This window comes from Corvus moneduloides, chromosome 4, assembly GCF_009650955.1.
Source record: "Corvus moneduloides isolate bCorMon1 chromosome 4, bCorMon1.pri, whole genome shotgun sequence".
Taxonomy (NCBI): Eukaryota; Metazoa; Chordata; class Aves; order Passeriformes; family Corvidae; genus Corvus; species Corvus moneduloides.
Window position 1 is genome coordinate 1,729,497 of NC_045479.1, and position 26,841 is coordinate 1,756,337.

General features: G+C 39.8%; 1 protein-coding gene across 5 annotated transcripts; it reads left to right on the forward strand.

Moving 5' to 3' along the window:
* Positions 1–4,284: 4,284 nt before the first annotated feature.
* LOC116443268 (solute carrier organic anion transporter family member 1C1-like) lies at positions 4,285–25,754 on the forward strand. Of its 5 annotated transcripts, none has more exons than XM_032107326.1 (17): positions 4,285–4,831; positions 6,451–6,639; positions 7,176–7,280; positions 8,829–8,974; positions 10,199–10,340; positions 10,437–10,569; positions 11,430–11,560; positions 11,777–11,923; positions 14,215–14,313; positions 15,317–15,553; positions 16,684–16,848; positions 18,168–18,363; positions 20,139–20,304; positions 21,086–21,267; positions 22,662–22,726; positions 23,923–24,040; positions 24,835–25,754. In XM_032107326.1, the coding sequence occupies exons 4-17, from the start codon at positions 8,864–8,866 to the stop codon at positions 25,055–25,057; spliced, it is 2,115 nt and encodes a 704-aa protein (XP_031963217.1). In that variant the 5' UTR covers positions 4,285–4,831; positions 6,451–6,639; positions 7,176–7,280; positions 8,829–8,863; the 3' UTR covers positions 25,058–25,754. The 5 variants fall into 5 exon arrangements, with proteins under 5 accessions (XP_031963217.1, XP_031963218.1, XP_031963219.1 ...); XM_032107327.1 differs by having other exon boundaries at positions 6,550–6,639; XM_032107328.1 differs by lacking the exon at positions 6,451–6,639.
* The last annotated feature ends 1,087 nt before the right edge of the window (positions 25,755–26,841 follow it).

Sequence of the window (26,841 nt, forward strand, 5' to 3'; positions counted from 1 at the left end):
CCAACCTCACTTCTCTGCTGTGTGAATTTTTCACAGTGTGTGTAATACCAAGGAGAGAGGAGCCTATACAGGGCTGCAGTTCAGTCCTCCAGGTGCAGAGATCACTGATAGGGAATTACTCTGTGAAATTCAAAGGCCTGAGTGCCCTAAATGACAGCTGAGCTCTCAATGCTAATTTGCATTTTTAAAATCACAAACTCACAATAACAGTTTTAAATAAAGAGACAGGAAGAGAGAGTACCAAGATTCAGGTTAGTCTGAATATACCTTTAGTTTAAAAAAAGTAAACAGGTAGGAGAAGAGGTACCAAGAGGTACCAAGAGAGGTACCATTTACCTTGTGTTTGCATGGAAAGGGATCCAGATAACTCCCTGGTGCGCAGTGAAGAAAAACTGCTTCCCCAGAGTTTTGGGCTGGCAGATAATTCTCTGGGATAAAAGGTGTTGCCTGTGGTCACTGGAAAGGGAGGGCAATAAGCAGAGGGTGCTGTGGCTGACATCCCTGGCACTGACACTACAGCAGGAAAGAAAACATCTGGTGCATCTGCTTCGGGTATAACAATTGCACTGCAAGCTGCAAATGGGAGCTCTGGGGCTGTCAAAGGGGATTTAAACTCCTGTCCCTTTATAGTGCTCATGCTGGAGAATGCAGGCAGGGATGGTAAGGAACAGAGGGCAACAATTTAGTGTCCCAGGCCTCTAATTCTTGTACTGACCAAGTTGGTTTAACACTTTTGACTTTATAAATCGAGTACAGTAAATAAATTACATTCCTTACCATCAGTAAAGTATTATTTCTTGGCACATATTTATTGATGTTTGCCAAGTCAAATTTTAAAATATAGGTGGCATGACTTCTATTACTTCTCTGGAGATTGTTTTATACTCTGTTAATTTTGTTCTCTTGGAACCTTTCCCAGTGTGTCACAAGCACCCTGTAATGTTAATTTTTTATTTTAATATAGAGTTTCCCATCCAATTTAACTTTATTTTTTTTCTCTTTGATATTTTTACATTCTTCAGGTATTTACAAGTGTCAATCTCCCTAAAGTAAGGCTGTAAATTCTCTGTGTGTACTAGGTACATTATGATTTGTCTCAAGAATGCATGAAATTTGTGTCATGCTCCATATCCTATTGCTCTGCAAACTGCTTCTTGGTGGCCTTTTGTTTTGCTTCCTTGAAAAATGGCTTATTGTATATTGCTTTAACATTTTGATACTGGGTGAATTTTTTACCTTTGAGATTTTTCAACAATTTGGGACATTAACAAAACAAAAAGCAAAGAACTATTTTTTGGAAATTGGATTGTCATTGGTCCTATGTAGCTGAGTGTCAGAAACTTGTCTCAGGGACTCCTGTTTTTGCTTTACAGAACTTCTGTAAAGAACAAAGAAAAAAACAAAGAAACATGGGTGAAAAAGAACCATGCTGCTTCCTGCAGTGGAATACCAAAACAGTGATTAGAGCTCTAGCTGTATCAGTGATACCTATGACTTTTCTTCCAGATCATAGAGGGTGATATCTTTACATTCCTCAGTAGAAGAAAGAAATTCCCGTGGGATGTTTGCCTAAGTTTATGCTGCACAACAATGTTAATGATAGTTCACAATATGTTTGCTTTAGTTAGTTCTCATGTAAAAACCCAGCTTGCTCAAAACCAATTACTGAAACTAATGCTTAAAAAATTCTTAAGTAATGTTAAAACTATTCTAATGAATGGTTTTATTGAAAAACAAAACTCTACGTAAAATATTTTTTCAAAAACTGACTGTAAGAAAAGCAGCCTTCTTTGGAACTGCAAAGGGAAGTACGGATCTGAGATAATTTAGGAAATATTTTCCTTGAAGCTTCCCACATCCCTCTCTTTTTAAGCGAAAGTACAAAGTTTTAAGTTTTCTTTAATGACTTTTGAAACACCCTTTAGTAGAAAAACAGCTCTAGGTTTCATAAGTAATAATAGTCTTGCATATAAAAGTACTTTAAGATTTCTTCATATTTTAAAAAAGTGAAGGTAAGTTTATAATATCCAAATATACAAACAAATTTGTATTGAGATGTTCCTTCTACATTTTCCACCAAGGACAAAATGAATACTTTTTAAGAATTATTTAATAAGTTGTTATTATCGTACTTTTGAATACAAGAGCTGGCTAGCCCTTAAACAACCACTACTTTGATAAGCCATAGCTGTGTAGGCCCATCATAATGCTCACAAGAGTTCTTCCTATGACTTTGGTCAAATTTACTGGAATCCAGGGGATTTGCACTCTTCTCGCGGCAGGGAATTTCTCCTGTTACCACCCACGGGGAGATAAGATTGAAAGTGTACTCCTTGCACAGATATGCTACTGGAAGTGCCCAGAGTTAGCTATTTACAAGTGGAGGGCTTCTCTCCACTGCTGCTCTGCTCATGAAGGCACTAGCACACTTTGTGAGCCAGCTCCCTGCTCCTTTTACCCCAGCTCAGGCACCTTCTGCGTTCTCACAGGGCTGGCACAGGCAATGGGCAGGTCCCACTCTGAGCTGGAGGTTAGAGAGGCCATCAGAGATCTTGGCCTGAGGAAAAAAAATCAATAATAACATATTTGAAGATGATTTCCTTTGGGTTGTATTCCACTATAGACTTGCTTGTTTACTTTCTTTTGATACAAAGTTTCTGTGGCACAAAAGGGCTGTGATTTTTAGAAGCTAAATTTCTCCATCAGTTTGTTAGGTTCGTGTTTAATTCAGCTTGTGCATAAGACACTTGTGAAAGGTGATTTCCAGTGGCATACATTGAAGTGAGCATCCTTTTTCCAAAGGTTGTCAGTTAAACTTCTCCTTTTCAGCTTTGAAAGCATCCCCAGTTTGGGCTGTTCAAATCTTGTAACATTTTATTTGTAAGAGTAGGGTGTATCTAAACAATAATTCCTTTATTCAGGTTAAAGCATTGTTCCAGCATGTGCTGGAGATTCAGACTGGAAATCTTGCATTAACTCTGACAAAAACTTGATTTTTTCAGATATCCTTTTCTTTTTCAGAAGCCTAATTAGTTCAAGCACAAATTATATCTAAATGCAAAGGTGCAACTGACTAAGAAGTGTTATGAGTTGGATTAATTTTTAATGTCTATTTCTCTAAGGTTGATGGTATTGTTTCCCATATAAGCACACATGTAATACCTGTCTTACAGTTTGAAGAGATCATAACACTCCTCATTTACCACTAATATTGTTTGAGGTTTTTACACAGGAGTACTCAGTAGGCTCCCATCATTGGGGAGAAAATTCCCTTACTGCAGAGTTAGATGGCACCAATTTTGCATGATGCCTGTGAAGAGCTGCCAAATTAAGTTTTACAGGAGAAAATTCTCATAGGAGACCACTTTGAAATTATTTTTGCCACTTGTATCTTTGTCTTTTGTGAGTTTTCTTTGGGACCTAAAGAAGCTGGAATTAGTAAAATAAGATCAAGTGATTGCTTGCCTTAGCAACCCCAAATCCTCTGTGTGCTTTTCCAGAGGTGAAAAAGTGGTGCCAAGAAAAAGACTGAACAACTTATGTAGAAGTCATTCCTCTAAGAACTCTTTTGCTATTAAAGCAGAGGATTAACTGTTTTTCTCCCCTCATTTTGCACATGTTGTCCTTCAATGTTTCAGCAGCAGTAGGGTGTAATCTATCAGAATTCATGTCCCTCCTCCCTCTGTGACTCAGGAAACTCATGATGTGACTTGCAGACTGAGCTCCCTGAACGTTGCCCTTGCAGCCCCATCAGCTCACATTGTCTCCTGGCTGCCAGCTTGGCACTTGGGATTGTGCTGCTCCAGGCTGGGGCTCTGTTTGGCAGGAAAGCTTAATCAGTGCAACTGAGCATAACTAAAGCGGTGACAAGCGGGTCCCCCTCGTGCAGAGCTTTTTCCACCAATGAACAAGAGGCAGCTCCTGAATGGAAGCTGCCATCTGCTTCACCTCAGTGTGGCAGGAGGCCAGGGCTAAAAATTCTGCAGTTTCTTAAATGACTGCCACACCAAATAACCTCTTGGAGGAAGGAGATGGCTGAGCACTCTCTCTCTGAGTGCCCTTACGTGCCCTGGCTGTGGAGCACCTTGCACCCTTTTGATGCGGTTTATCACACGAGGGTTGCTGTGCAGCCAGCCAGGCACGTCCCATCAGGGATACCACATCCTGCTTTGGGAACGTGGATGGTGGTGCTGGGAGCCAGGCTGGGAAGAGGCAGCTCCTCCCACTGAAGCTGCTCCCGGGGCCGTTTGCAAGGGGCTCTTGCACCCACCTCCTGCTGCACACCACTGCCAGCCCATCAAAGCCAGCCCTGGGTCACACTGGAAGCAGCAACCCTTCAGCAGCAATGACAAACACTTCCTCACTGGTAACCTTCTCTCCTGTTTTTGAGTTTCTATGCTACCATGGGCCTTGCAGAACAGGTTCCCAGCCAGTTGTCAGGCTGGTGGCTGACACAATAGGCCACAGTGTGGCTTGTGGAGAGGCTCTGTGTGTGCTGCTGCTGCTGTGCTCTGCCAGCATGTGCCAGTGGGCTGGCCAGGCTCTGGCAGATGTGCCTTGCCTCTCCAGGACTGCCCTTCTGTAGCAAGGGCCCTTTTCCTCACCTGCCAGCAGCTGCCATATCACAACTGATTTGGACAAGGCATGATGGCAAATGCTGTCACAGGCACTGGAGCTCAGTTTGAAAAAGCTGCAGAAGACTGTTTTTATGGTAGTGCTGAAGTCTTTTATGGTGGGATTCATCTCTTCTGACTTTCTGTTGTCAAAAGCTGATCTTGGCCGTCTAGCTTTTCACAGCCATGTCTGCTGTTCATTCCATCTCCTGCCTAAAGTAAGTATCTAGAATAGAACAAAGAACCTATGCCTTTGAAAATACTTCTGTTTCCTCCTCTGATGATAAGGTGAAGCAGATTGAGTGGCTCATCTGGAAGTGTCTGCACTGAATCCATGTGGTGCTGCCTTGTGAGTGGATATTAGCATCTGTATGCAAGGATCACAAGAAGTGTCATGTCCTCTATAGATAAACTTCCATGTATTCAACTTTAAAATACATTTCTTGTGCATGTCTCATCTTGAGAACTGTGTTTAAGAGCCTGCTCCCCAAACAGACAATGGGCTTGCAGCGACCTTTCAACAGACTTCAGTTTTTCCACCTGGTTGCAGACTGACAGCAAGAATAAGGAGGGAATCCATTGCTAATGTTCATACGTTTTTTTCCTTCTAACTTTGCAACATTGTAATAGTTAAAAGCAGTCCAAATACAGGTTTCAGTACATGTAAATTTGACATTGTCAGGTGATGGAAAATTTGCTTCATTCTAATGATATTCTGGTAAATAAATCTAAGCTTTTTAAAGATTTTAAAAATAATTAAAATAATTAAGGCATTAAGAAATAAGCAAAGATAACTGTCCTTCACCTAAGTAAAAGCATGCAAATGAGAATCAATTTATCTGAAGAATAGGTTTGATGAATTTCCCATATTCTGAACTCTTTTAAGAGAAAGTGAGTTTCAACATGTACATTGTTCCCTTGCATTAAAACAAAATTAATTAAACAAGAAGTCAGCATTTAAAGAGTAATGCAGGAACACTGCATTAAAATTATCATAGAAAAACCCCCTTTTTTCTGTTGCAAATATTCTTACTAAATAGTAGAAAAAAGCTGTGTTTTATTTGTTCACTGAGTATCTAGTATAGAGAGTATATAGTCCTGCTGGTAGAACAGAAAAATTGAAACTTTAAATTAAGACCTGTAATAACTCAATAAATATATAATGATCACAGTAAAATGTGTAAAATTCTATCAAGCAAAATCCAATAACAAGTGCAAATATGGCAGATAAAATGATTGTCTGCAGTTAACCTGCAAGCTTCAGGGGATAATGAGAGCTTGCATATTTATGTACTTAGCAAGTTTATAATTTCTTTCAGCTTTCATAATTTTTTTTTTTTAGTTTTGACTAAATGTTATAATTCCATGTATTTAATCGAGTTAATTTAGCCTTTATCAAATCCCTTAATGTATTTTTATACAGAAGAAGATAATCAAGGCTTTTCATGCAAACCTCTGCACTGGGGTTGTGACACAGAGGGCTCAGATCTCAAAAAGCAGTTCATGCCCTTTCAGGAGCTAAGCCATCCCTTGGTGTCTCTGCTGACCCTCCTCCAAAGCACCAAGAAGTGAAAGCTAGGAGGCTGTAGATGCTTGGAAAAGCTGAGCCTGTGCTCTCAGGGCTCTTATGCCTGAGCCGAGCCCACTCCATGGTTGTTGGGTGGATGGTAGGGAGTTCCTTTTGAGAGGTGCTTCATGCAGCTGCAATGTTTAGACTTTAGGGGAAAAAAAAAAAGAGTGAAGAAAACAAGTTGTTCTACCCGGGAGAGGCTGGCACCACTGGCAGGTAGCCTGCCAAAGCAGTGGCAGCACAAGAAACCTGCCTTCTTCTGCACAGCTTTTGTATCGGTGATTGTGGGAAAGTTTTGCAATCACCGTAAGAAGGAAATCCAAGGTTTAAAAAACATGTGGTGAAGTGCTCCACTTCTCGGAGCAGGCAGCGCTTTGGCTGTGATGTTGCACTGGCTCCAAGCCTGGAAGCCCTCGGGCACGGGAAAGAAACAGCCTGACACCGCTCTGACACAAAGTAAGTGCTCTCTCTGCCTCTCACTGTCTCTCCACAGCCTCCCTCCCTGCTTCTTTCCATTTGTTAGTTAGTCGGTTTGTTTGTTTAGTTGTGAGGTGCCAGTGCAGCCTTTCTGCACATCTCTTTGCCACTAAACTTGAAAGAATTCATGTAAAGTGCAAAGGTACAATTCTGCAGATTCAATATTTTTTTTTAAAGGATAAGCACTGTTTGGAGCAGGACTTTTTATCCCTCTGTAGAAAAGTTATCCATTACCCCTAATTCATAAATTAAATCTTTTATTATTTTTCTTGCTTCATTTAATTTTAAATACCACTGGTGTCAATGATTCACTGGTTTGCCAAAGTTCAGATTCTCATAGAATGGTTATGGAAAATGTGATTGCTCGATTAGGTATAAGAGAAGTGGTTCTACAGTTTAACATTTGAGTTTAAGGTAGATTATTAGTCTGGCACCATAAATCAAATTTTATATTTAAAATTAAATGTATTGGAAAGAAAATCATGTCACTCATTTAGATACTGCTTATTTCACAGAGTCAGATGTTTCACGGAGTTAATCATCAGCAAAATACAAATCAATACAGAATGTATTTGCTTTAGAGAACTCTGTCTTTCAGTTCCTATCCAGTCAAGATTGGGGTAAGTCTGTCTTCACCATACTTTAATTATCTATAGCTTACTTTCGACATTTTTTTTTTGGTTTTTTTTTGTTTTTTTATTTAGTAGCTGCTGAACATAGCCTAAGGAAGTTTAGGTCCCTTTAGAAATTTCATATGTGGTTTAGTCTGAAATATACGTGTTTGCTTTCATAGTCCCCTCTTACTGGAGTAGGATTTGGAACTAAAATCTGCAAAATTCAAGTTAGAGTTCTTATGAGGCTTTATATCTCTTTATGAGACATTAGTGCCTATTTTCGGTTGCTAGGAGTAACTTTTAGGGGACTGTTGGGTTTCTAAGAGTGTTGTCCTTTCTGGGCGTTGGTGGACATTTCTCTCGGAATCCAGGTAATCCTGGGCATCTTGCTTGGGAGAACTGAACTCTTCAGAGGAACCAAGTGATGTTTGTGGGTTAGCCTGGGACCTTGCCACATCCCCACAACCCTGGTGTCAAAAACCTCCCACAACACTCATGGGTCAGTTGGCCTCAGAGGCCTGCAGGAGGGAAACCTTGAAAGTTCCCATATGACTTAAACAGCGTGGCATATTTAAGATTCCAGTGTCTTGGGGGGAAAATATCACAGGCCAATTTCTTGACATATGTTCCTCTATGCTCCTTTAATATATGTGCAAATGTATATCAGAGCTAACTAGTTGATTTTGGTACTCTTGCACCAGTTTTCAAACAGACAAACTTGGCAATGGTTTGTTTTATTATTATCATTCCAGATGTCTCATTATTAGCTGTTTTCCCCTGCTCAGCTTAATCTGCACTAGCCAACATAGCTAAGGTGACTCCTTAAATCAGAGCCAACTTTTAAACTAAAAAATTTATCAGTCTTACTAAAATATCTACATTTATCATCTGTCCTGCAGGGAACTTGTGAAGGCTTGCAGACTTACAGATAGTCATTATTTGTTTCTTCTAATCAGTGCTCTCTTTTACCTTAATATATCTTTACTTATCATATTCTTACCCTATTTTCTCCTCTGTCATCATTTGTGGTCTGATTCTACAAACATTTATCCAATTAATAATGTTACTCATCCAAATGCTGACAGAATGGTAGTGTTCACTAAGAAAATCATCAGAAATATAATAGCAGAAGCCTACTGGATCACACCAAAGGTCCATTTAGTTTGGAACAGTGATCAAAAATGGATAAGTCAGAAAAAGTTGGTTCAAGTGTGGGGAAGATGTTTTTCTGACAAGCTCTCCTAACCTCCAGCTGCCTGGGGACTTTCCTTTTCCACAAAGATTTCTAAAAACTGTCAGAAAGTTACCAATAGCTTTTCCATGTATCCAAGAAAGTCCTGGAGTCTTTTAGAAAGCAGATGTCACAAATCAGGTGCACTAGTCCTTGACTAGTTACGGTAGTTACTTTGAACATTCTTTAATGTCTTTCCTGAGGAAAAATTTCAATGTGCAGATATCTCAAGCAGTGTCTTGCCACTGAGTATGTCTGAAAAACATTGGAACATGCAATTCTTATGCAAATAATAGTTAAACATAGCAATATTTTTCAAACAGGAAGACCTGTCTATCAGACCTGGAGAAGGAAAACCATGGACAGACCAATCGCTGCTGGCCAGCTTAAAGAAAAATCACTGTTCCAGGACAGTGATGGCAGTGCAGCTCCTGCCAAGACTATGTGCCATAATTGTTCAAAGCTAAAGGTATGGAAGAGCCCTGACCACATATTTTCTCTGGATCACTGAATTGCCATTTGAAGTCCTATCAAAATTCAGTTAGTTATGTATGGCACTGTTTGGCACTATATGTTTTGGAAACAATGATCTGGGCTGCATCCATAGGGGGATGGAAGGGATTTGGACAGCAGGGGAGGGAGGGGATTCTGCCTCTCTGCTCTGCTCTGCTGAGACTCCACCTGCAGAGCTGCCTCCAGCTCTGGTGTCCCAACACAGGAAGGACATGGAGCTGCTGCAGTGAGTCCAGATGAGGCCACCAAGATGGTCAGGGGGATGGAGCAGCTCTGCTATGAGGAAAGGCTGAGAGAAATGGGATTGTTCAGCCTGGAGAAGGGCAGGCTTTGGGGTTACCTAAATGCAGCCTTCCAGCACCTGAAGGAGCCAACAAGAAAGACTGAGAGAAACTATTTCCAAGGGCCTGGAGTGACAAGACAGGGGGAAATGTCTTCAAACTGACAGAGAGTAGGTTTAGATTGGATATTAAGAAGACATTCTTTCCTGTGAGGGTGGTGAGGCTCTGGCACAGGTTGCCCAGAGAAGTGATGGATGTCCCTGAATCCCTGGAAGTGTCCAAGGCTGGGCTGGATGGGGCTCCGAGCAATCTGGGATAGTGGAAGATGTCCCTGCCCATGGTGGGGGAGTTGGAACAAGATGATCTTTAAGGTCCCTTCCAACCCAAATGATTCTGATTCTATGGTTGTGATTCCAAGCACACAGAAGTCAATAAATGTGCTCAGAAGTTAAAAAATGAGGTCATATTTTACAAAAAATTCATTTAGAGGTGTGCTATAGTCACAGTGGTAGTTGCAGATACATCTTTTTATTCGTGTTTTTAAGAACAGGAGAAGGAGAGCTAATAAGATATACTGTGATAATAAGTACCAGAAATGAACAATGTTATGCTACAAGTTTTTCTTAAGGAAGGAAACAGCTAAACCAATATGTACTAGAAAGTTAGAAGGTGCATACCATCAATGTAAATTTTCCTTTTCCTTGCAGTAGCAGAGTTTTTGGATGTCGCCCTGAAAAAGAAAGTAAGATCTGTTTTAATGGTAACGATGGGAAGATTCTTCTCACAGAGAATTAGAAAGCAAAGCATATGATTTTTGTGCTTCTTGAGTGGGTTGCTCTGGCATCCAGCCATAAAGCAAAAATTGTTACTTTGCAAACTCAATTATTTTCTCTCTTCAGATATTTCTTGGAGCTCTAGCTTTTTCCTTTTTTGCCAAAGGATTTTCTGGAAGCTACATGAAGAGCATGTCCAGTCAAATTGAAAGGAGATTTGAAATCTCATCATCGATTTTTGGCATTATTGATGGCAGCTTTGAGATAGGTATATTTCTTTGAAAGTGGGTAAGTGCTTCTTAGTACATTTTCACCCCCAACATAAATCTATTCTTTGTACTGGTTCTCTCTCCTGTTGATGCAGGTAACTTAATGGTGATGGTGTTGGTGAGTTACCTTGGACCAAGAGTTCATCGGCCAAAAATAATTGCTGTTGGGTGTCTCATCATGTCTGTAGGAGCCTTTTTGTCAGTGATGCCTCAGTTCCTAACGGGACGGTAAATATGGAGAGTTTTCACATTATGCACTAATTGAACTTGATCATATGAAGTGTTTTTTAAAGCACACATCTGGGTTAAAAGCTTGCCAGTAGGAGTTTCTTCCAGCTATTCCAACAGGAAAATGGGTGGATTTTTTAGTATTGACTTTCTGATTTCCTCTCTGAAAGCTTACCTCTTACTACAGGTAAGCAAGAGAGAAACCTCAGGTTTCTACAGAATTTATACATAATTAAGGATAAAGTGGGTTAAATTTTTCACCTGGAATGAATATATATACATAGATATGTATATTTTTTTAACTGTGTTCCCTTTTTTATACTTAAGTGAAATGCAATTAGATCTTGATGGAAAAGGTTTCTTTCTCCATGGTGGTTACTCATGATAAGCTCTTTAAAATGCTGAAGACTTTTATCTAAATTTGGGGAGAATTAAATATCTAAATTTTCACATTTAAGCTATAACACATAATTGTCAGAAGCAGGTCATACCTTTCCAATCATTTGGCATCCTTACATCTGCCACAAAGGTAAGAAAGAGGTGCCATTATGGGAAAACATCAGCTCTGTTTTGTGTAGACAGATGTGGATGAACTCTGCCTCTCTCCTGCTGTCTAAAGAATGATCTCTGGAAGCAGCTTTGTCACTCTTTAGCTCAGGAAAATATTGGGGTTAGAATCATCAGAACACTTGAAAATTGTATGAAGATACCTATTTTTTTTAAGCAAAGCACTGGAAATGGGCCTCCCCTCCACTTTGTATGAAACGGGAATGAACATATGTGAACACAAGGCTCAGACACACTTCCTGCAAAGCAAAGTCCTTCGTGTGTCAGTTGTATTTCACATAGTTGTTTTCCAGTTACAATTATGAAAGGATAACTGTTAGTGTGGACAACTCCTCCACGAGTGTGTCAGCTTGCTCCCCAGTGTCATCTGAGGGCCTTCCAGTCACAGATGCTACAGAAACACCCAGCACAATGATAAATGTTGGTAAGATAAAGCTCTGATGCTGGATTCCCTTCTTCTGCTTGTCCCCACTGTACACCCTTTTTTTCTTGAAAGCAGTAAAACCCTGGCTAGAAACCATGATATATACAAACCTACCCTATAATGATTGTTAAAACCCATATTTTATGTTATTTTACTGTTGCTGTAAAGTATTGTCAGAATTATGTTCACAGAAATACAAATGTTTATGGCCTGCAGGATGTGAAAAAACAACAAATTCCTATCTGTGGCTCTTTGTGTTGGTGGGGAACCTTTTACGTGGAATTGGGGAAGCACCAATTATGCCACTGGGAGTTTCATATATCGATGATTTTTCTAAAGAGGAAAACTCAGCATTTTACATAGGTAATGTACAAATGATTTTTATGCTAAACATTCTGTTCTTTAACATTTCTGTAGTCAAGCAAATACTCACCAAAAAAATCTATCTGGATAATTTTGAGTTGTACAGAGACAAAAAATACCCCAAATAGTGCAAAGGACGTCTCATATTTATTTTCTAGGGATCATTCCAGGATGGACTTTTTGCTTTCCCTGAGTAGCTTCTGTGATGAAGAGAAGAATAATCAAATGCTCATTTCCCCAAAGTGCAAAGTCATATCTGTCTTTTCTGGCATATCATCTTCAGTACCACAGCTTCAGAGGACCAAATTCTTCCTAATTACTATTTCACAGAAAAGGGAATGATCCTTAATGTGAGGATCTGTAATGTAGTCACAATTAATTATAGTAATGTAAACATGTTTCAGGAGCTCTTACCCGACTTTTTGAATTTTACATGCAGCACACTTCCAGTTGAAAGCTTTTTAAAGTCACTATTTACTGGAAGAAAAACAACACCTTGCCCAGGGTGTTGTAACAAATCCTTTCTACTTGGGATTTTATTCTTGTTTTGACAGCACATAACCTCTTGCCTAAGACAGAGAGACTTACACCCAAGCTAATTAATTTGTTGGCAAACTGATTTAATAGCATGGGGTGTTTGTGTGGCTGAGGGAGCTCAAGAACTGTGACCTGAAGTAAATTTGGTGAAATTGAGGTGGTCAGAAAGATAGTAGGACACAGTTTCAGCAGGAGCTCAGTATGTAATACTACAGGGAAAGGCCATAACAAATGTCTTAATTTGGGAATGAGAAAATCTTCAGGTTGAAGAAAATGGAAGTATTGGGGAGGTAGCTGTCAAGAACAAGCGCTCCACTCAGCAGTTATCCAAAATATTTGTAATCACCTCTGAGCTTCAGATTAAAGGTATTTTAAAAAGTTTAGTTGATTTTTTTCTTGTCAGAATCTAATCTGGGAGAGATTGAGACAGGTTGGGACTACTGGGCAAGTGAGATTAAAAATATAAAGTAAACATGGAGAATAGCATGAAGTCAGCTAAAATGAAAACTGGGTTGTATAAAAGAAATAAAGTATTTAATTTACAATGTATTAAAATATTTCACTTTTACATTCAGAATAGCAATTTTCATTCACTTATTCCATTTTGGTGGACTGAACCACTTGGCAAAAAATGTGAATATTGAAACAGTCTTTTCCATAGAGCAGAAATTTCTTTTCTTGTCTAACTTTATTTCTTTTCTATATCTTATTTTTTATCATCTGGCTAAATCAATTTATAATCAATGTTTTTGTAAAATACAAACATACAAAAAAATATTTTCCTATAATGAAAAAAGTCAGTCAAGTCTTGCTGATGAATTCTGAGCATTAATCTTGTTATTTGACCCTGAAAAAAAGTCTCAGCTTCCTGTCACTCCTTTTTCTTTTGTCCTTTGGTATTTGGTTGAGCAAGAACACAAGTTATTTTGAGGCAGAGACAGCATTTTCATAATAGAATGAATTAAAATCATTTTGGTAGGGTTGTGGTGACCGCAATAATACCAGAGTTGCAATAGGAAGGCACAGAAAATGTAGCATACTTGTTAAGATGTAATGATTTATTACAGAAGTTCTGGGTGGTAAGCTGAGCAATCACTATATTCAGAAGAGAATTTGCAAAACCAACTCTTTCTCAGGAGGAAAATCTCTGCAGTAGAACACAATAGGATTTACAAAGCATAGTTCTGGATGTGGGCAAGAACTAAAAGGCATTTGGTAAAGAATTCCTTCTTTTCTAATAGAATGAAGCCTTCTGCAACTTCAAGGTGTCAGTTCTGTGCTAGAGTTCACAAATCCAAATTACTGAGCTGTATTTTGATGCTGCTACCTCCTCACAACTAAACTTCAACAGAACAACACAAGTGGCAAGGGAATGTGAGAAGCTATGCTTGAATTATTTTGAAGATATTTTGTTTTATTTTATGTTGATTGCCAGTAGTGGTCACCAAAATCAAATTCTGCTGTATTTAGACATCCAGTCAGCAAAATGCAGTGTAGCTTCCCAGGTTTCTGGTAGCCTTCACAGCTTATTCATTTGCTCCTAGGGGCATCCCACCTTCTTCTGATCTACACCACAGCTATGGTTAGGGCAGCTTACACCTTATATTCTCGCTGCTCAGGAGCCTCCCATGAGACATTCCATAACAGCCTGTGCCCCTCTCCTGTCTCCTCCCTCCTCTCTCATGTCCTTGCCCTCAGAGAGGAAGGCTTGCCTTGTACATGCAGTGTTTTGCTCAGTCTCCTTTCTCTTCCAGGCCTGGTGAGATCCTCGGGCATGTTTGGGCCGACCCTGGGCTTCCTGCTTGGCTCGTTCTGTGCCAGTCTCTGGGTTGACATCGGCATCGTGAACACTGGTAAGGGACCATGGGGTGGCACCTGAAGCGAGAAGGTGTCTGGGTGTAGGAACCTCCATGCCAAGAAGCACCTTCCCAGCTCACTGCCCCAAAACCAGGGGCTCTCTAGAGAATTTTTCCTGCTCAAGAGCTGCTCAAAAATTGACATTTTAAAATCGTGTGCTGCAGTGTGGTTGGAATAGCACTTCAAAAAGACCCCTACCCCCACTGCACCTCTTTTATGCTTGCTGTGCAGCTGAGTACACCCTTGTTACACCCTTGCTGTGCAGCTGAGTACAAATGATTGAATGAAAGGCCCATCCCCATGCAGTGATAGGCTCATGGACACTTTCAACACTTAGCAAAAAGTGTGTTCTCATGAAAAGCATGCAGCAAAGATTCATCTCAAAACTCATGTCGTTGTTCAAATCACTTAAAAGTCTCTAATCCCAGGGAAAATTTGAGGAAATTTGGGGAAAAACTGTAGAGTTTGAGGATGGAGAAGGAAGACTCTGAGAAACTGAGGAAGGGAAGGGGTTTTTTTTTTGGTGGTAAAGGGTCCTTTTGCTGTCACTCATTCCCCAGAGAGTATTGGAAGATTGGGGCAAGGAAATGCCACCATGGGCCTAAATGGACACCTCTATTTTTGACTGCATAGGACTGAGTCACTTCCAGGGACGGGTCATTCACAACTTACCCAGGGAAGCAGTGGCTGCCCCATCCCTGGAAGTGTTCAAGGCCAGGTTGGATGGGGCTCTGAGCAACCTGGTCTAGTGGAAGGTGTCCCTGCCCATGGCAGGGGGTTGGAGTGAGATGATCTTAAAGGTCCCTTCCAACCTTAGAAACTATTCTATGATTCTATGATTTGAAACAAGCTGCATTTTAGTTCTTCATATGGAACATAGATCACCTCTGTTCTGTTTTTAAAATAGTATATATGAGGATATGCAGTAATTTATAGTAATCTATAATAATTGTTCTGCTTAATATTTAACCTATTTTCCTGTCTTTCTGTATTTTATAGATGCCATTAGCATAAATCCTAAGGATACCCGTTGGGTTGGTGCCTGGTGGCTTGGATTGCTTATCTGTGGAGCAGTCAACTTCATTGCTTCATTGCCTTTCTGGTTTTTGCCCTATTCCTTACCAAAGGAAGAAGAGAATGAAAACTTGAAGATTAGTCACTTGTCTGTTCAAGGAGATCACTGTAAAATAGACCCCCCAGCTCAGCCACAGTTAAAGTTCTCAGAGGCAGTAAAAGGTGAAAATTATTGCCCAGATGTTTGCATATGAATTCTGTCTCATGGATTCATTCTGAGCTGAGCATGAACTCACACAACCTTCAGAGAAATGCATGTTTCTGCAGTGCAAATGATGGACAAAAACGACTTTAATTTGTGCTATTATAATTACATGCTAAGGGCGAGTTTCAGTCCTCTCCTGATGTCAGACAGCTGGAAGAAACTCGTGCTGTTCCTCTGAGCTCCAGAGATCCTCAGTTCATAGTTGTGAGATGATGTATTACAGCTATGATCCTACGACAATGAAGAGAGTGGGGAAAACATCCCATCCCTCATTAATGGCTAATCCATAGCTGGCAGGCTACTGTTTCACTGAGGCAAATGTTTGGGAAGGAAACATGGAGCTCATTATGACTACATCAGATGTTGGAGGGACTTCACTGGATTTGTGTATGAGCGCAGGGATGCTGAATTAATTTCATGCAGGCAATACCAGATCCAATCAGCCATTGCTTTTACTTTTATATTTTTATTATTAGACCCAGGGTTTTGTTTGTATGGATGTGCACCTCTACAGCAGATGTGTTTTGAACTCCCACATTTTAGGCAGCTGTGCCAAGAGCCAGACTACAGTCTAAATGCAGGTGTTTATGTTCACTTTATTTTAATGGACTTCGGTATTCTAATCAAGGGTCCCAGAAATGATTCCAGCCTTTTTCTGGGGCAGGTGCTTCTGTTCCCTAAATGTCACCCTTATATGGGGTTCTTGTGTGGTTGGTGAAGGCTTCTGCTTTAGGAACCAGATTTTATACTTGGCAGTGGGTCTAAATGCTCTGTACACACATTGAGAAGGTGTGTTGCAAGCCTGAGCAGTCCCGGGGAGGAGCCCTGTGCCCTAACAAGATAATCTGGGATCCCTGATCCCCATCTCAGCACCCACTGTTGCCATTTGGCCTTGCTTCTCCTGTAAGGCACGTGTTGGCAATGAGGAAAACTTTCACTTGAGCAAGCATGTGTTTTGATAGGCACAGAATTATAACCTGCAACGCAGCCAGTCATTACATCAAAGTTAATTTTACTATCTAAAGGATGCCAAAACAACTCTTCTCTGTGTTTAGCAGGGTGTACAGCATATACCTCTCCATTGCAGATTTCTTGCCAGCACTCAGGAAGCTGTTTGGAAATTCAATTTTCGTGGTGTTCATCTTCCTCACTATTCTGCAGTACAATTCCCTTGTTGGGATGATAACCTATGAGACAAAGTTTATGGAGCAGCAATTTAATGTATCAGTGGCAAAAGCCATCTTTCTAATTGGTAGGTACTTGACTTCTTTTCAAATTCCAGTGTCAAAAAGGAAGCTTTTATTTGTTATTTTGCCTTCCTTTTCAGAAAGAGCTTGTGTGAACTTTTTTTTGGTTAAAAAGAAAGCATGTAGTGGTTTCTTAATTTTCTTACTATATTTTGAAAATGGATGTTAATTTTAGTGTTAATTTTCCTGGTGCTCCTAATTCAGTGAGATAGAGGATTATTAAAACTGGGTGGAAGCTTTTTCATAGTGAGATTTGGGTTATGTGTCTTTTTGCGAGTAAAAACCACGCATGAACTGCAACTAAGTAAAAACTACTAGAAAAAGAATTAAATATTCAGTGAAATGTGTAATTTTTTTTTTTCAGAATAACATATTGGTATAAATGTTATTTCATTTTGATTACAAATGCAAATTTTATAAGCAATAAGGAACCAAAATGTAGTATTTTGAGTCACTTCATTAATTTCAAAGCTCTTTTTCTATTTACCAGTTCTTTCAAAAATAAGTTTTTCGTAGTGTTCTACAAAAAAAGAATGCTGAAATTTTATTAATCATACAGTAATTAATATGGTCTCATAATCTGGCAGGAAAACCAGGCTATGTGAGGTCATTGCAGAACTGGTATTGCATTACTTTAATCTGAAGACACAATGCCTTGGTCAGGTACAAATGTGGGAAGAACTTTCTTTTTTCAATCTTTTTTTTCCGAATGCAGAGAAAATTTTACAGAAATGACCAAGAAAACCAACCTACCGAAAAAGCAGAGAAAGGCAAACCCCTCCCAATAACACCTTGTAAAACCTCTCTGTTCAGCAAGTAAATGTAAGGGCTGGTGTTTGTGGAATACTGAACAGATTAAATCTAAATGCAAATCATGTCATTATTCACTCTCAGATCAAAATGGAATCCAGTGAAGAGCCAGATGCAGCTTCCTTTTATATTCCATTTTAGAGACTTTTTTGTAGCTTTCATAAATTTTTATGTTTTATTTAATGTGAAGTGCCTATGAGCTAAGACATTGCCATTTACTCCAGTTTCTAACAGGCACCTGTATATATACGTATATATATATATATACACATACAAACAACAATATAGTAAAGATGCAGCAAATATTGAGGAATTGAGCTTGTTAGTCATAATATGATTTGAAAAAGAAAATGGGGAAGTGAAATTACTAGAAGGTAATACAAATCTCAGAACCTCAAAGAATCAGCCCAAAAATAGGTATCTGATATTTTGAAAATACTAGAACCAGATATTCATTCTAAAAGGGTTTATGCAAGTGAGAGCAGCTAACATTTTTCTTACCTTCTAATTGCAGGTGTGATACTTTTACCTATCACAATCCTAGGGATGTTTCTAGGAGGCTTCCTGATCAAGAAATTCAAGCTTCACATAACTGAAATGGCCAAGTTTGCATGCATCACCTTTATAGTGGCATATCTGCTAAACCTCCTGTACTTCACGTGCAACTGTGAGGTGCTCCAGGTGGCTGGTCTGACAGCGCCCTACTCTGGGTTTGTATCCCCTCAGGTTTGGGGTGATTGTGTCATTTGTCACAGCTGCTTTTTTGGGAGTGATGCACAGAAGAAAATCCTAGGTTTTGAAACAGACTTGTCAGTCTGAAATCATACCTAATGCTGGGCATGGGAAAATATACCTGTTTTATTTTTCGAATTTTGTTTAAACTGGACATTTATTTTTTCTAAATTCTCTATTTCTTTTTCCTAAATTCTCTGTTACTGACAGTATAGCTATATATTCTGGCAAATTGCTAAAAAAGATGACATTTATTACAGGCAAACTAAATTTCTATATTCTATTTCAAAGCTTTAATTAAAAGCCAGCCTTCTTTTGTCATGTAGGGAGTGGGATGCAAAAGAAGTGTTGAAAATGGCTTTCCCATAGGCACTGCCTCCAGAAGGGACCATCACTAGATCAGTAGTTATGAACCCACATGGGGGATTGCCAGCCCCCTGTGGTACCTGGAGTTGCTTCTGACCCACTTCTCATCTGGGAGGTGGAAAGTGGTCATGGATCGTGTGCTGCAAAGAGAGGTTCCCCCTCCCTTACCAGGACCATGGGTCACGCTTCTTTGAGAACATTTTCCAGACTCTAGCAGCCTGCCACAATTGCCTACTGTTTAAATTTAGCTCAGTCTGGTCCAAATTTCAAGGGATTTTAAAGGATTTAACTGAATCCAGCAGGACTTGCTACATTTTCAGTTCAGACAGGAACTCAGCCCTGTGTTTTTTGAACTAAGCCTGTGCTCGGGGAAATATCTAAGTTATCTTGGCAAACCTGATGTCCAGTTCAACTTTGAGCTTAGTTTTTGACATAAAAATGTGTCAGAGGTTTGTGCAGTGGAGATAACTGGTTATCTGGAGTGCAACATCTGAGACTGCAGAGTGAATTAAAAATAAGCATAAACAACAAGAGAGCTTATACTGAATTACAGTTTCTCCAGGAGAACTGAGTCTGGAGAATTTAGCACATACTAGGGTTGTTTCTGGTTTAGCGACTCATTTCATGTTTTACCTATTTAACAATTTATGTTTTGAAGAAAAGCAACAACCTAATGAGGGCTAAATCCCTCACTTATCTTCCTTTCTAAGAGACTTAGGGGAAGTGCAGCCCACTTAATGTGTGCTTTTGATTGAGGGAAGGAAGAAGGAGGAAGAAAAGGAAGATTTTGAGCACTTTTACCTTACATTGTGATTGACTTCACAGCAAGGATGGTTTGTAGCTGGTGGCCTCCTAACAGTTTCTGGAAACTGAGAACTGCTAATATGCGCTCAGAGTGCCCTGATACAGTGACCTGGATCCAGGGGAAAAAAATGTCAAATACATCTTGCTGTTTTGGTTTTATGTAGTTTTACATCCCTACCTCTATGACCTGGATATGGTGTAATATCCTGCTCCTGGTCTTTTCTTAGGCCATGTCTCTGTGATAAATTCTAGGTATGATTTTCTTTTTCTTTTTCTTGGGGTGAGATTTCGAATGCAAAAGTAATGCCAGATATTCCCACCCAGCTTTTTCAGTTCCGTGCCTTTTCAGTAACAATCCATAAAAATGTTAATGCTTGATGAAAAATCCCAAGAGAACTTAGTTTTAGCTGAAATCACCTTAGTGTCCATATGACAACTTCCCAGTGCCTTGGGTGGTAGCAGGTATCTGTCCATTTTGATTGCTTTATTTTCTCCATGTTTTTCCTGGCTCCCCCTAATATATATTTTTTTATTAACTATATAATTCCACTAAATAATTCCTTAATTTCTTTCTGTTCTCCAGAACGAAGCACCTTTCCTCCAGCAAGCACATCTACATGGCCAGTTGCAATGCTGAGTGCGGCTGCAAGGTGGATCAGTGGGATCCCGTCTGTGGGGATAATGGGATCACATACACGACAGCCTGCTTTGCGGGATGCAAATCATCATCTGGCACGGGAAGGAACATGGTACATATCCAGGGGGGTAGATGATTGTGCAATAGGACAAGGAACAATGATTTTAATTTAAAAGAGGGTAGCTTTAGACTAGATATAGGGAAGACATTTTTATCAGCAGAAAAGCCATTTCCAGGACTTCAGATAATCCTACCTGAGCAAGACCGTTAGAAACACTATGTTTGCAGAGGGGTGTGCAAATGGTTCTATCTTCTGGCAGGAGCAGAATTGTCTTCATGTAACAATACCAAAAAAAAGACAAGCAGCATTATCAGGCTTCTATTTATACATGCCATCAAGCTTCACTTCAGGAAAATTTGCCTTCAAACCCCTGTCTCCTGCTAACTTCAAAGCCCACTCTCAATCCAGCACCAAATGGTCCTTAGGCATATAATGATAGATATGCATGATAGCATATTTGGGTCCACACCTCTATTTTTTTTGTTGTTACTCATCTTCTTCATGGGATGCCTGAGCAAAATGGCTGAATAGCAGTTCACATCTGATTTTGTTAGCTTTGACCCATTTTAAATACACACAGAGCACCTTCTCTTCTAGCAATGGCATGGCTGAAACTAGAATTCCAGTTGCTTTGTGTCTCTGGAGCAGCTCAGAGATGCTGGAGCATACCAATGAACCTGGCCATCAGTCTGCAGAGATGATTACAGAAGTTTTTTCAGCATGAGCAACAGCCTGGCTGGTATGGGGAGTGAAAAATCCAGCTGCTGAAATAGCTGTTTAGTGCCACTGAATTCTGAATAAATAAATTCTTCTTCTCATCTTCTACTTTCAGGTGTTTCACAATTGCAGCTGTGTGGAAGGACAAGGGCTCGGGCCTGGCAATTCATCTGCAGTTTTGGGACAATGCCAAAGAGAAAGCTGTACCAAAGCCTTTCCCTATTTTTTAGCATTACAGACTGCGTGTGCATTTATTTTAGCCTTAGGAGGCACTCCTACATACATGATTATGTTTAGGTGAAATACTTTACCTTACCTTGACTATAAAGCTTGGGGAAAGAGAAACAGAAAATGATATCTACTATTTCATTCCTGCTATGAGGAATGGCATGTGGATCAAATTGTGCCCCTGAGGATTTGCTTGTACTCTGAAATCCAGCTCTTTCAGAGGCAGAGCAAAATATCTGCCCAGAAATTTAATTCTAATTTGATACTGAGTAGATACATTGATGAAGAAGGCAGGGGCATTATGCTGATCCTGAATGCTGGGTTTCATTTCCAGTTATAGGGATGTTTTTACCAGAGAATGGTAAATAAGGTCTTGAAATAAGATGCGGTGCTAAGCCATAGCCAATGCTGTTCACATTATTCAGAGAAATACAGGTACCTTTGTTAAGCCTTGTGGCCTCACAATGTCTTCTGTGTTGGGAGAAGTCTGATACTCCCATTTTTTTAGTCAGCTGATGGAACGAGAATTACAGCAGGAATATCTTTAAAATTTTCATTCCTTCAGTTGGAAAGCAGCACCACTGTTTCACGTTCAGAAGAAAAGGCAATGTTCTGTGCCTGTCACGTGCAAATGTCTTTCTCCTCCTGCTCATGGGTGAATCACGATCCCAGTGGTCAGTGCACATGACTAAATAACTTGGCTAAGCTGCTGATTTCCTGCAGTATTTCTAAGTGTAGTGCACACCTGGGTTATGGACAAGGCTCACTTTGCTGGCTGGTTTTCAGAACCCTAATATGTATAATGAGAACCCTTTGATGTTGATGCTGAAGTGACAACATACTGGTGTATAAACTCCAGTCCAGGGAGCAGGCTGTGCACAGCAAGGTGCCCTCCTGCCCCTGTGCCAGCTCAGTACTCCCCTCTGCTTTTGGTCAGTTCTTGCAGCTCACCTGATGGACACGGGCTGCTTTCCACTGGTAGGAATGAGGGGCTTTTATAGCCAGGTAACTCACATTTGCTGTCTCGGTGTTAAATGCTAGAGGCAGAGGGGGGTTTGATCTAACAAGGACTACACACCCTTGTTCCTTCTGGTCGTCACTGCACAGTGCAGCCCCTTATAAAGCAAGGCAGCTTCTTGGAGCTTACATTGTGGGCATGAACCGTCTTGGTTGGCTCAGTTTAATGTGCCTGTGCATTGTCTCCCAAAAGTATTTACAACCGGTTTTCCTTTGGTTCAAGATGAGTTTCTGTAGATGCTTCTGTTTATTTCAATGAGTGTTCTTCTGTGGAAGGAGACTCTACATCTGAACTTTAACTGTGGTGGATGTTTGCAGTCAGGGACTGAGTGGGCTATGCTGAGTAAGCCACAGTACTCCTGTGATGGGGCATGTGCAGATGTACACAGCAGGACTGTAGCTTCATTACTCTGTTCCTCAATGCACTGTTTTTGTTTCCTTTCCAGATCTGTTTCACCAGACCTGAAATCCTTTGCTGTAGGGATAGAAACTTTGGGTGGTAGAGTACTAGGTAAGACTTAATTTCTCTGTGGTTTTCAAGTGGGTAGTCAAAGAAGCCAAAGAGGTAAACCAAAGTTAGCCAGTGCAATGCCCTTGCTCCAGAGAAGAACAAAAGAAATTTCCCAAAATTTTCTCTGTAAGCAGACTATACATTTCAAAATACTTGGAGGAAATTGCTACATATTTCATGGTATGTATTTACAAATTATGATAATCTCTTCAGATTTTTTTTCTACACAGAAAATAAATTAGGCAAAGGAATGAAATTTCATTTTACTTTTGAGTTTCATATTTTTTAAAACTGTGGATACAACTACCTGAGCTTGATCAGTCTGCATATCCTTAACACCTATGCTCCCCTTTGCTGACCATTATTCACTTAAAGCTCCCATGCATTTTGCCTATTATTTTGTTTCTTGAGTTCATCTGCAATAAATAGTCATTTAAGTAATCAGACACACAGTCTACCCTGCCTCAAGCAAACCTTGCCTCATCTTCCCTTGTTTGCTGATTTTGAAATCTCTGCCTTGCAGACAAACCCAAATAGTCATTTGGATCTCTTTTCCAGTCTCTGTGTTTTAGCTGAACACTGCAGAGAATCAGTCTTCTGCTTTTTAAAGAGTTTACTTCACAAAATTGCACACTCTCGCTCAAACAGCTTACTGATGATACTAAAACATCATTGTCTGTCTAAAAGAAATTCTTTCTGTATCACATAAATAAATAAATAATACTTATTACCTGGTTTCTTTGGAGCAAGTGCTTAATTTCATCCCTTTGCACTGCACTAATCACCTTTTCATGGCAAATTGTTGTGAAATACCTGAATATATATATGACTATACATAAATATTAATATGTCATGGCATGTAATTCCACACCAGGGATTGCAAAAGAAATGTTGGTTATATTATTTCTTTAAACAACGGAAGTTAAACTTCTAATAAAAATACCATCAAAGGGAATTGCTAACATTTCCCTTGCTGGATATTATTAAGCTGTAATTGTCCATCTTTTCATCTCGCTTTAAGTACTTGCTTAAATAGTTTCATAAATCTTGGAATCTCAAAGCTGGAGCTGGATGTTTAGTCCCATTTTATGCAGGCAGAATTCGAAAACCTTGAGATTCACTTCCTCATTTCTTTACATGGCATTAAATGATGAGATCTCCATGCCTGAGATCATGTAATGAGAATTTCTTTGCAGGAGGACTGCCAGCCCCTATTTATTTTGGTGCCTTGATAGACGAGACCTGCTTAAAATGGGGGACAAAAAGCTGTGGGGGATCTGGATCTTGCCGAGTGTATGACACGAAAGAATTCAGGTAAGCTGCATCCTCATTAAGGTTTGGGAATCTGGGCAGCAAGGACCAAGGTGGACTTTCCTCATGTCAATTATTTATAGACTGATTAGGGTACTAACAGCACACAGCTCCTTACTTTGACTAGACCTTAAAAGGTAAATAAGCCAAATAATTTTCATTCAATCTGACATCTCAAATTGCAGGACACTGCCTTAAGTCACCAGAATTAGTTCTTTTGTTGTAGCCTGCACTGAATAATAAAATAAGCGCACTGTGACACTTTGGCTTTGTGGGATGCTGAAAAACAGTGGAGTACGTGTAGCTCTGCAGATTCTCTCCCTCATCCCTCATCCCTCATCCCTCATCCCTCATCCCTCATCCCTCATCCCTCATTTATTTGCTTCCTATTGTATGACACCTCACAAAATCCACTTGGAGAGGGGACTCAAATGACTGGAGAACTGTGGCCAGGAGCACTGAGTGTGCCAGTGAGGAGCTGGGGAAGGACAGGGACAATAGGCAAAAAGCCCCAGCTGGTGCAGCTCCTCTTTTTTCAGCCCTAAAATAGAGTCTGCTGAATGGCAGCACACTCCAGACATTTCTGCTGTATGTCTAAGACCTGATTAGAGCTTGTCTGGGGCTAAATATCACGAGGTCATTTGCTTTCTGCCTGTTATTTCTTATTTTAAAATGTGAAGCAATACCTGGCTGAGAATAGATGGTTTTGTCAAAACGCTGTTCATGTCTTACTTGGTTCCATACAGAATTGAAAAGTTTTAGTAATATAAATGTATTTTGTCCCTTTTTTTCCCTAGGAATGTCTATCTTGGCCTCATTGCAGGACTACGGGCAGGATGCTGTCTCTTGTACATAGTGCTCTCTGTTTTAATTATGAAACACTTCAAACCAGATGGCAAAGAGATGACAGATACTAAAAATGCAGAAAGATCAACCAGCAAAGAACTAGATACTGCCAACAAAAGAGAAATTCTTCCTGGTTTAAGAACCTCAGAGGAGAGTGAGGAAACTTATATGTAAAAAGAAACAAGGTCTTTTGTAACTTTGCCTATGCTTCAGTTTTTCTGAGCACAAAAGGAGTCTAATTACTGACTTCAACAACTATTTTACATTTTGGGAGTTCAAAAAATATCCTTGAAACATTGGCTTTATATTTGCTTTACCCAATTGTCTTCTTTTTCTCATCTGAAACAACAATAAGGGGAAAAGGTGTTCAAAATTTTGGGGCATTCTCTCATCCTCTTGCTCTCAGTCCCTTTCTAGACCAACCGTAGGACAAGCCAAAATTTTTCAAGTGTCATAAATTTGATTATGATTGAAAAATTAAGAAGAAGAAATCCACAACAAGCTGCTTTGACATTTTTCACTGAGTTTATTTTGAGTCCTCTTGCTCTGTATTTAGTCCTACAGCTCTACATGGCCAATCAAGTTTCACTTGGGCTTCTCTGATGGCCTTTGCTGTGGGGTTCATGGCCAGAGTTCATTGTTCCAGATTCAGTCCCATGTGCCATGGCCAGGTGAGACCCCCAGGGCTGTTCAGAGCACCCTCTGAACTCAAACTACACTACAGCTCTGGGGTTTGGCTTGAAAGTGTTAAACAGTCAAAGTGGAAAGCAAATGAAGAAAGTGGTGTGTTAATTTTGCAGCACATCTCAGTAATGGGTTTGAGAAAGATTACTCTGAACTGATGCAATAAAGTGATAGGTGTTTAAGTATCTTTGATTTGGTTTTTTGTGTTTGTGTGGAGGGAAGGGAGGGCATTTTTATCCTAAGGACCACTGTATTAGTACCATATATATATATATATATATATATATATATATAAATTTCTTTCATTGTTTAAGGGACCTCCAGTAAACCTTGAAATACATAACTGAATACTTGAAAATTCACAGCTTTTCACAGGCAGCCTTGTCTAGGGAGAGGCTTTGTTGGAGGAAGATCCCAACAGTTATTAAAAGAGGAAAGAAGTCTCTAAAAATATTATTAGTGTGATATTTTTTTGACAGCCCTCAGGATGTACGTTTGCAAAGGACCAAATCTACTTAGTAAGATCACTGCAGATTTTGTCTCCATCACTACAGGCATTTTGCTTTATTTTCTGGAGGGTATCTCTTCTCCCTGCAGTGCTGTGCAGAAACCTAAAACTGGGAAACAAAATTTCTTTCCTAATTTTAAACCTCCTTAGGATTTGGAATAGAGACAATAGAGAAAATAGAGACATAGAGAAAATCTACCACACTTTATCTGAGAAAGTAGCAGATCAGAGGGCTAAAGAGAGGGACTCTCCATATTAAATTATTTTCTGACCTTTCTTCTACCATCTGCCCCATGTCAGTGCAATAACAGGGATGGGAAAAGGGTTGGTTTGATACTCACTGAAAGGAAGTTCCTCATATCCTGGCCTTTGGGGCTGGAGTTGTTTGCATTTTATTGCTTAAAGACAATGACCAGCACATTTAGACATTGTTTTTTACATTCACAGCTCTGATTGTAAACTGCCAGCAGATATGGGCAAGATGTGTCTATTATAAGAGATGAAAGGAAAAGCACTTAGAAGAGACTGAAATTGCATCTAGGTCTGGAAATTATTAAAGAAAAATCCAAGTTCCGGAAACCTTAGGAACTGTACACAGAGACAATCATGGTGTGTCATTCTCCTTCTGCAAGCAGTATTTTATCATTGAATAAATACCTTGGCAGCTCTAGAAACACTTGTGATCTGTGCCAGGCATAGAGTCAGTCAGGTTACTCATACTAACATCATTACCCTTTTACTTCTGTTGTTTGGGTACTTATTTCTG

What these genes read in the sequence shown, in the direction of transcription:
- LOC116443268 (XM_032107326.1), top strand. Translation starts at nt 8,864, where the DNA reads ATGGACAGACCAATCGCTGCTGGCCAGCTTAAAGAAAAATCACTGTTC. An exon ending in CATCGGCATCGTGAACACTG is followed by an intron (nt 14,314 to 15,316) that starts GTAAGGGACCAT and finishes TGTATTTTATAG; the next exon opens with ATGCCATTAGCATAAATCCT. An exon ending in ACATACATGATTATGTTTAG is followed by an intron (nt 21,268 to 22,661) that starts GTGAAATACTTT and finishes TTTCCTTTCCAG; the next exon opens with ATCTGTTTCACCAGACCTGA.